This window comes from Exophiala oligosperma (assembly GCF_000835515.1).
Source record: "Exophiala oligosperma strain CBS 72588 unplaced genomic scaffold supercont1.3, whole genome shotgun sequence".
Taxonomy (NCBI): domain Eukaryota; kingdom Fungi; phylum Ascomycota; class Eurotiomycetes; order Chaetothyriales; family Herpotrichiellaceae; genus Exophiala; species Exophiala oligosperma.
Genome location: NW_015622820.1, coordinates 162,824 through 173,201, shown reverse-complemented (window position 1 = coordinate 173,201; position 10,378 = coordinate 162,824). Strand labels below are relative to the sequence as shown.

The following is a 10,378-nucleotide window of genomic DNA, read 5'->3' as shown; positions in this document are numbered from 1 at the left end:
GCTGAGCTTGACGACAATGAGCTAGCAGACGATGCTGAGCTAGATGACGCTGAGCTGGCAGACGACGAGCTGGCGGATGACGCTGAGCTTGACGACAATGAGCTAGTAGACGATGCTGAGCTTGAGGACGATGAGCTAGCAGATGATGCTGAGCTGGCAGACGATACTGTGCTAGTGTATGTGCTAGATGCGGTAGACAGACTGCCTGTTGACAAAGTCGTGCTTGTCGATGGGTTGCCTGTGGATGATTCTGTACTTGTTGAAGAACCTGGAACCGTTGACGTTGAAGAGCTGAGCCCAGTGGATGTGGAAGTTTCTGTACCAGAAGAAGAGCCATTCCTAGTGGAAGTGGATGCTGTACCAGTGGACGAGCTTGTACTGACGGGCAAGCCTGTGCTGGTAGACGAAATTTCCGCAGACGTTGAAGACGCGACGGTTGTGCTTGACGAGGCCTCCGTTGTTGACCGAGAGGTGGTTGTTTCATCAGAAGACGAGGTGGACGAACCTCCTTCGGAAGACGACGCCGTCGTTGAAATCGTTGGGCCGCCGCTAGTGGTAGATGTAAGTCCCTCCGAGCTCGAAACACTAGAAGTGGGCAATGCTGATTGGGTAGTACTGGTCGAACCGGACTCCGAGGTGGTAGGAGACTGCGTCGCAGTCGAAGAGCCGGTGTCGGATGATAACGATGAGGTACTGCTAGAAGGGCTTGAGGTCGTTGACCCGGTTGTCGGACCAATGGAGCCACTCGAGCCTGAAGTAGATGTCCCTCCACCGGCGGTAGTCGAAACAGCGGGCGTAGACGAGGTGGTCGATCCAGTCGTGTCAGAAGTAGACGAGCCTGGTGTAGAGGTCGAACCACCAGACGCTGAAGATATCGAAGTTACGCTGGTGGATGCCGTCCCAAGGCTTGACGTTGAAGTCCCTGTAACGATCGACGTGGGCGTGGCAGATGTGGTGCTGGTTGTTGCTGGATCTAGCAAATGTAAGCTATGCAGAGCTTTATCACGTCCATCGTTCACTTACTGGTTGGAATAATGTTGATCGGATTGTCGCAGATATCCGAGTCAGTATAAGCGTAGACGAAGCCATTGTCGAAACAGAATCCTGCGGTGTTTCGCAAATGTGCAAAAATGCCGATGATGTCCCATACGGCAAACCCTCTGGGAAAGTCCAAGAAGCGCTGAACAATCGACCTAGTAAGCGTTGCAGTGCCAAGGTATCGGTTATCCGAGAAAAATGTGGTGTTGTCGCTGCCTTTGAAGACCTGGGCGGCCTCAGAGATGCCTTCCACTGCAATGGCATAGTTACTTGAGTCAAATCCCACATACCGGACGACCGTTTGCCGCGGGGTTAGGCCAGTAACAGGGGTGCCGCTGATCTGGAGATAAAAACCTGATCCGCTGGGAACGATGCTGGTCGTAGACGCGGTGCTCGTAGCTGTAAAGCTGCTGGTGACAGATGTGGCCCCAGATCCACTAGTACTTATCGATGAGGACAAGGACGATGAACCACTAGAGATTGCATTTGTGGACGTGGAAGGCGCCGAAGTGCTGGCCGTAATACTATGTGATGTTGTGGAACGCGAGGTACTGGTGCTGGTACTTCTGGATGACGTGGTTAATCCACTGATCGGGCCAGAAGTCACTGTGGTAGATGAAGATTGCGAGCTGCCGGTGCTGCTACCTCTGGACGATGATGTTGACGATCCGCCAATCGGGCCGGAAGTCACCGCAGATGTTGACGTGGTCACGTGGATGGCGGAGCTAGTCGAAGAGACGACAATCGAAGTCGATATCCAGTCTTCCCAGACGTTGTCACCAGTGTGACTTGTCCAGCTTGCATCTCCCCCAGGTAATGGCCACCATCCATTTTCATTGTTACCACCGCCTAGATGCGATCCTGGTCCGGTTGGAATGGGGACACTCCAAGAACTTCCTGCTGAGCTAGTCGTGGGGGGGATCTCGAAAACGAAGACCTTGGTGACGAAGATCTCGAAGTTGAAAGTCGTTGGGCCATCAAAGGACTTCGTTATGTATGCATTCCATGGTCGGCCTGGGATAACTTGAACCCTCGCTTGGGTCGTAATCTTTGGTCGGCCGCTGTCAACCGTTACAGTAACCGTAACTGGAGGCTTTGTAACTGTCACCGAGGGAGCAGCCTGAGGGAAAGTCCAAGTGTAGACACCGGCCTGTGGAACCGTTCCTGTACTTGAACAAGGCGCTTCAGCATGAACAGTACTTGGAGGCTGTGCGATCCAAACCTCTTGCCACTCAAGACATCTCTGGTATGGTTGTCCCGACTTAGTCCCAAGTCGACATTCAGTCACGGCCAAGAGTTGAGAAAGAGTACCATTGTTCTGCACGCATTTTTTGCATAGTCCGCTGCCGTTCCAACCAGGTATCGCGAGTGGTCCAATAGCGTCGTATGGCGCTATAGCTCGACGGCTGACCGTTTCGTAAGATGTGACTTTCTTAGTCGCTGACGGCTGTTGTTTGAACCAGTCAATCCAGGCGGCTTTGTCGAGATAAGGAGCGGACGTCACATGAGTGAGGGTTTCGAGGTGCTCTGAGGCCCTGACAGCCTGCTTGACCTGAGTCACCGTGGTAGTCTGAGTCGTTGTGCCGTTCCAGGCGCAGGGAATAACAGTAGACACATATGGATATGTCGTGAATGGGTAGATCGTCGAGCATTTACCCTTGATACAAGCGGTCGTGGCTTGACAGGTCGACACAGGTTGATATTGAGTGGTTACCGTAATGGCAGGCAGGCTAAGGCTCGGAGCACTTGGGCAAGGCTCGATTATGGTGAGAGTCTTTGAAAAGACTTTATCGGAGGCAAAGAGTGCCACGGCTGCGAAGAGCAGCCCTCCCGGCAACTTCATGATCGAAGATAGATAACTTGGAAAATGGTTGAAGGATGGGGGAAGGAGGAGAGGGTATGGGCGTGTTCCGACTCACACTTTATACTCCAGATCAGCTCACAGGAAGAGTGTTAAACTCCTTCCTGAGCGAGTATAATAACAACAATCACACTATGACCTCCGTGAAATTAGAACATTGCCTTCACATTCGTTTGTCAATACTTTGATGCTGTAAAAATGGGTCCACTGTAGTCAATACAGACTGATGCACGTCTCTATGAGATTAAAAGACAACAGCAGAAAGCTATCAGCTCTATCCCTGAGATTGTTCGAATGGCCAGGACTAGACCGAGTTGTCACTTGACAGTGCCAACATAGGCAATCATCGTCCAACCAGCACGTAAGGTACAACACCCATTGTGAAGATGGAGCCCTCACAGCACTTGCCGTCGTCGCGACGCTTGGGCGAGAACGAGCCCTGTGTGAAGCGAACCACGCCACATCTGTCCAGTGCAAGGGGTGCATCCAGGCCGTCAACAATAGGCATAGTTTCTGATTGAACGCTTCGAACAGTGTAGAGATGGAGTGTTCGCGAAAGCACAAGCCTCAGCAGAGATTGTTATGCAGAAGCAAGTTAAGCCGTGAACTGGAGAAGATGCTCTGGATAGAAATAGGAGGACATGGGCCACCAAGTGGTGCCTTGGGCGAGGAAAGGGAGCACTCCCTCGACCTATGGAGGTCTGGATAATGAGACTTTTCGTGGCTTGGATTAAATTTCGTAGATGGTGGTGCCAAAATTTCGGATGGGTGTGAGTGGCCTCGGAGGAACCAGGTCTTTACAAGCTTCGCCCCTTGTACTTGTCCATTAGGCCGTGCAGTCCTCATGAAAAAGTCAGCAACGTCTCGCAGGAATGGAAATCAAGCCGAGCAAGCAACACAAAGAACTGTGCAAGAGGGGAAGAAGAAGTATGAGCTGATTGCCAGGCACCTGCCCACGACTAACGAGTAGACTTCGCCTTGGAGAGTAATTCGATTTCTCAAAGCGAGCAATGTCAGGGAACAGCAAAACGAATGCAATCAATCCAACGGGCGGCACTTCCCGAAACATGCACGCTGATTGAGGGGTTGGTTGGAAATGTCTCCTGGTGTCAAAAAAAAGCCTTGGGATGACATCCGGCCACCTGCTTGCGAAGTTTGTGATAGTCGTTTGTTGCTTTGATGTAAGTGGGCCGTGCAGTTCGTTGGTTAGATCTTCTGAACAGGCATCGTGTGCAAGTCGACAAAGGACGTAGGATCTCCTCCAAGTGTGTAAGAAACCGAAATCGACTCTAAAGAGACCTAAGAAACACTTCTGAGTGATCTTGGGTGTTGAATCGACGAAAGCCGGGGATGAAGGCAGCGGTAAGGAAGACCACTGGAAAAATGACTCGTAGAGGTAGAATCGACGCGGAAGCTGCAGGGGGTAAAAGTCCATCTGGTATTGAAGAAACATCGCAGACCTTTCATTCCGACAGGACCGTGCCTTGCCATATTGATGACCCTGCATCAACCTAGCTTTGGGGGTAGCGGTTGGTCCATCTCACGAGGGAGTGATCGACAATTGAGCTAACCTCCTATCTCAAAACATCATATATGGGAAAAGAGTCCTGTTTCCATCACTGGTCGATTTCAGTGCGCTTGACACACCTGAGATTCAAAACAGGAGTCTAGGATCATTCAGACCGTCCTTGACGCCATCCGTATGAAGGGCGATCTGCGTTGGAGACCCCAGGACGTATAGATCTACACGCTCTGCGATGGTCAAACCACGCGAGATCAATCGTCAGGACTAGTTTGTTCAACAGTGAGATCGATCTGTACCCACGCGAAAGTCGTTTTCTTTCTGTGATCAGCAAGTCGATCGAGCTGATTCACACCTCCGTGATCTGCTCAAAGCCCGGAAGACCATAGGATGTCCGGAAGATGTCAACATCCGACTTTACGTCAAAATAGCCGAGCACCCTCAAAAGGTCAATATTTGGAGAGATGAGAGGTTTTGGAAGGCATGTTGAGGCGTCCGTCAGCGTTGGCGAAACTCTATTCTGGTGGCCTGCATAACCATAGCTTACTTGCGAAGCTGCCCACGGCCTTCTGTAGATCGCCCCTCCTGTCAGGCTATAATTGCTGGAGAGGCTGAGACTGACAGCTTGGACCAAGCTTCGCAACACGCACCCTTCTCCTTATCAGTCATAGCTTTTGCTGATCCTGTATGTGTAGGTTTTTCCAACGACTATGGACAGCGGTCGTCAATTCATCGCTTGGTAAACCTCCATCATCAGAATCTTATCTTCTACAGGACTTCAGTATGTCCGAAGAATGAAATCAAGCTGTAGCGAATATTTGATAATTCATAGATTCCACCCCATTCCTGCATGTCATGGCAGCCGATCTTGAGGCTTTCCTTGTTGACTAGCCGGCTCCAATTGTAGAAAGTATAAACTGACAGGCCACGTCGACCTACCATAGTTTCAGTCTCAGCTGCTAATCAGTACTGTATGCCTCCGTCAAAATCATTTTCAACCTCATTCTCTTTCCAAAATTCATTCTCGGTGGTTGGCATATGGACGCATTGCTGTCTACAAAGCGTGTCAATCAGGTCAGTTCCACTCAAGCTCACTGCGGAGCAAAACACTCTCTCAGACATAGTGTAAGTACATTTGTCGTGACAATGAGCGACTGTGAGTCCCATGCCCTGTTTGCAAGCGATTTTTGATATGCTAGCTTGCAAAACACCGGTTGCGTTAGGCCAGAGGCCAGATCACTGCCGTAAGAGAGATAATGGGCTTGGGAGAGCTGCAAAAGACATAGATGGACGACATATCGGATGAGTCTCATGCTGGAAGAGTACAATGGAATCGTTGTCTATGTACAGAGAGAAAATAAACGAAGACGTGGAAGTAGGTTGCAAACTTGTTTACCTGCAAGTACCTGTTGTAGGAGAAGATGAGATGATTAGAGAATAGTCGGAAGAGATCTTATAAAGACTTGGTGAGAAAGTTGGTTCTAAATTCTGGTCGTCGAAAAAGATAGGATAAACAAACCAATACAGAGATCCCTGGCTTATAAGTCACGACATACTGAGGTAGAACAAATAGTAGAGGGGTGAACGCTCATATACCCATTCGATAGGGTCGAGACTTTGACCATCACCGACGGTCAGTCACAAGGTAGAGATCCAGATCAGAGTTCGTTGGATGATACTGAAGCGAAGAAAGTGTCATCTGATGGTACCTTGACACATTTCAAAGGCAAAATCCAACGGGAGCTTTTCTATTGAGGGATGGAAAACGAGCTTAGGGTAAGGAGATTTGGCGAAATTGTACTATAATTTCCATGTCTTTCTAAGGCAAACATAACCTCCCATAAGAGATCACTCTGCATTAGTAGTTCAGAGTTCCTCCCCCAAATAATACTGTGCTACGAACACGAACAGGCATATCAATGGTTGACCGCTTGCAATAAAATCCTGCAGAGGTGATGAAGTTTAATGTTATGCCCAAATTCTGCTGGACGAAGCCATACGAAAACGGTTCTATCATGGCTAGAACGGACTGAAATCGTTGCAACGTGGTGACACATCTCTGGTACCCTTGTTACCATCCATTTCATCCAGGGTGATCAATGGTAGACTACAGGAAAGGGCACACAATCCAAGACAGGCAAGTGGGAAGAAACGAAGATAGGATAGGAAGCAAATTCAGCTCATTTGTTGCGTGGACCCGGGCGCAGAGCAACGTCAATATTGTCGTCTCTTTTTGAATACGCAGCCAACGTCCCTTTTCAAGCGCGTCCAATGTCGTGGGACTCATAACGATAAATACAAAGCCGTATACTTTCCCTGATATTCTACTGGAGAAGACTTTTGGGCTCGAAACAAACCATACGCTCATTTATGCTCACAGTCAGATATAACATTTCCATTTTATGCTCAAGCCTTACAGTAGCTTGACTTGACACCTTGGGTTTTTCTTGACGAAACAAAAGCTAGAGCGTAACAGATGGCTGAAGTGGTCTCAGTCGGAGAAGTGCCTTTATCAAAACACAGTCCAGAACCAAAGGCTTCTTGAACTCGTGGGCCCTCTACTTATGATGAGCTTCATTTCTATATAAGAAATCGAGCCTGATTTCACCCAGCGACAAGGGGTTCCAAGCACAGGGGACAAGTATGCCTCGTGCGAATGCTTTCCGAGTGGGGAACGACACCGTTGTACCAGTGACGAGAAAGATTGCCAAAGGCGAGCTCCGATGAGTAGATGGTCTCGCTGGGGGAGTCAACGAGAGGCCATGGCGCAAACAGCCGTGTGCTTGACACACCTCTGTTTTGTTAGCGATATGAAAGAATTCTGCAAGTCAAGTTACTCCTGACTATCACTCCAATGATCCAGACCAAAAGAGGCTTCGGACCCGAGAACCGTACACTGATTTGTACCTCTAACGTAAACACATATCGTGCCTAAGTAGAACATTCAGAGAAAGAATATTATTCACGCCAAATTTCAGTTTTCACGTCATCAGACCTAGGGTTACTGTCCACTCTGGCAAATACTCGTAATGTCGTTGCGTTTTGAAGTGTTCGTCCATTTGGCGGGATCTTTGTAGTCCCGAGCATCTGAACCACACGGCAAAGCAGAATCGGCATGGGGGCTGATCCCCATTCAGCCCGCCAAAAGTAGGTCGGCGAATCTCCCGAAAGACGTCACATTCTGACTCTGGCGAGCTGAAAAGAAGCAGTACTGTACATTCCCTCGAGTGGAAACGAGTTCCCGCGAGAGCAAACCCATGTTGTGATTGACGTAAAAGCTCGCATGCTGAAGGCAATGTAATGATGTTTGACAACCTTCACGGAGCGCCACCGTCATTAGATACCCCGGTCACGACCAGGGCGAGCATTTTACCACTCGCTCATCCCCGCACTGCCAAGGGTTAAGCTGAGGATTGTACTGTTATAGAAAAGTCGAGACGAGTTAAGACTCATTGAAGGTAATTCACACTTGAGTGTGAAGGTGGAATCACGGCCTCTACTTTTGGGCATACAGCTTTAACACCTCAAAACAAATCAGCTATATCCTTATGTAGTCCTCCGCCTGTGGGTTTGGAAACTTGAGAGAGGGCTTGAAAAAAAGATAATTTGCGCATCGGAAAAAGCATAGCAATCTGGGCGGATCGTTTAAAAATGACCTTACCACATGTGGTCAGGGCGCATCACATGGATCTGAAATTGTGGGGGCGAGGCAATCAGGAGGTTTGAGTGTGCCCCTGGAACCGGCATGAACTTCGTCGGCTGGCATTGCCAGCTTTTCTCCCTCGGTGGAAGGGGATACTGTAACGATGTCAAGACCTATCATATTGTGCAACGAGTGGATTCTTGACAGTGATAGAGCAAAGGCTGAATCTTGCCGGCATGTATTGTCACGACGATATGGGAGTTAAAGGACAAAGCCGGCGCAAACCTGAAGGGCAGGCCTTCTACTACACTGGCACTTGTCAATTGGTGCACACCACCCGATCATTTATGTAGGCTTTCTGGATAAAGCGTGCACGTCGAGGGTTCCATGGTGCACGTCCGGCGGTGTTGGGAATGGAATTCCTCCATCCGAAACTTAATATGATGGGTGACGTTCTCTGTCTAAAAGCCTTTCTCCTAATGCTTGGATCAACCTCAGAAGCTAAAAGTCCAACCGAAACGAAACGACAAAAGGTTGGATGCAGACGATTGCGTCCGTCTGGTCGCTCGAATGATATTGGACTAAGAAGAGTCGGGCCTGAAATACGAGTCGACGGTTTCGCCATCATTCCTAGTGATCCAAGCTTCTACCGGCACGCCAAGACAGGTTGCCGTTCGGGATTTGCAGGCCCGTCCAGTGCTTGAATTTTGCGCTCCAGTTCCCGTCAGCACGTCGTAGACTAGATCTAGCTTACCCTTTAATAAATAGAGAGAAAAGAAAGAGAGAGAGAGAGAGAGAGAGAGAGAGAGTGCGTGTGCGCAAAGCAGAGAAAATCATTCATGTCTTCTTACTGGCAGGCCTTTGGGGATGACAACAACATGTTCAAGTGCTGAGGGCGGTCTGCAGCACTGCCAGGATAGAATTCCTCACCCGGGTGAGAATTCGAGACTCAGGTCGCCGTGTCTTCCCTGTGCTGATCGATTGTGTTCAACTCCGTAGAAGAGCCAGTATTTCCATTCTCTTCGACCGGCGGATCTGTCGCTGGATCGGAGTCCTCGATGGGCCTTGCACGTTTTCTAGGTGTGCAAATGCGTCAGTGAAACTCGAAAAGCGCTGATTCTGTAAGTACGTACGAGGCCACAATCCACCACAGTTTAGGTCCGGAGATGATGTCCATCTTCCACTATTGAATCTCGAATGTCGGCAGCATTGATGATGCTCGAAAATCACACACCGCTTATCCCGAAGCAAAGACTCGAGACGGTTCTTTGAATGCAGGGCAGGTCGAGCGAGAAAGGCCAGCGAGTGACCACATAACTAGTAAGCTTTAAGCCTGTGATTATCGTCGGAGGACTTCTCATTTTACAAGGGGTCCCAGGGGGGCGTCAGACTACCTTATCTAAGTTTCGATATGTGTACTGGGTCATACTACAATCACGTGCTGAAGGGCTTTCGAGGTGTATCAGTATCAACACGATACGCCTCGATGCAGTCTTTATAAGCCGTGGCGCGTAGAATGTCACAAGCTGTTAGGCGGTACGTAATCTTCTAGGTAAGAGAATAGCCAGGGGTCTAATGTGATGTATTGTCGAGTCTGACCTCGATGACTATGAGGCGGTTTTCTATCTATTATATAGCAAACAAGGAGCGGAATTCTTCCTCCGGTTGAGGCCGTCCTCGTTGCCGCATTAACTCCCGGACGGTAACATAGATAGGCCTAGAGAATAGGGCCCTAGAGGTTACCTCAACAACGAGCGCCTCATCGGATAGAATAGGAAGAGGAATGGGTGCTAAACTGGGGTGGTAAAGGAGCGTCTTGAGGCCTAGGAATAGGCCTCTGTTTGTAAAGACCGTTTTGGCGGAGTACTCCGCATGGGAGGCCCTTGGCCGTCTAACCCAAGCCTATGGAGTCTCCACAGGTCAACTTGTCACACGCACTGGCAAAGTAATTGAATAGCTTGCTCACTTTCTCTCTCTATCTTCTCATAATAAGGCGATGCAGTATCTAGATTTATTGATCTGATCACATTAGTTACCTCCACCTTTGTTCAAAACTCTTTATCTATTTATATTGGCATGGTTGAAACCATATCTGCCAACTTGCGATGGACAATACCGTTTATCTCTGGAGAAACTTGCGAACCATTCGGCAAGCCATTCCCGACGGTCCCACTATCCTCGTAAGGGTCGCTGAACTGTCCTAGCGAGACACCCTCGATAATGGGAGGCGGAATGTCCACCGTGTCGAGGTAGGAAGTGGTGAAACCGCCCTGGCTTTGGGCCAGCGTGAGGCCGTTCCCAAGCCAAGAGAATC

General features: G+C 49.3%; 1 protein-coding gene across 1 annotated transcript in view; it reads right to left on the bottom strand.

The window, feature by feature from the left end:
• The window catches only part of PV06_02909 (uncharacterized protein), a gene marked incomplete at both ends in the record, with an annotated part of 4,751 nt that extends 1,870 nt beyond the window's left edge, over positions 1-2,881 (bottom strand). Inside the window, 2 exons of the mRNA XM_016403649.1 lie at positions 31-973; positions 1,024-2,881. Of these exons, the coding sequence (XP_016264654.1) occupies positions 31-973; positions 1,024-2,881 (2,801 nt within the window). The remainder of the gene's footprint in view (positions 1-30; positions 974-1,023) is intronic.
• Positions 2,882-10,378: the final 7,497 nt, after the last annotated feature.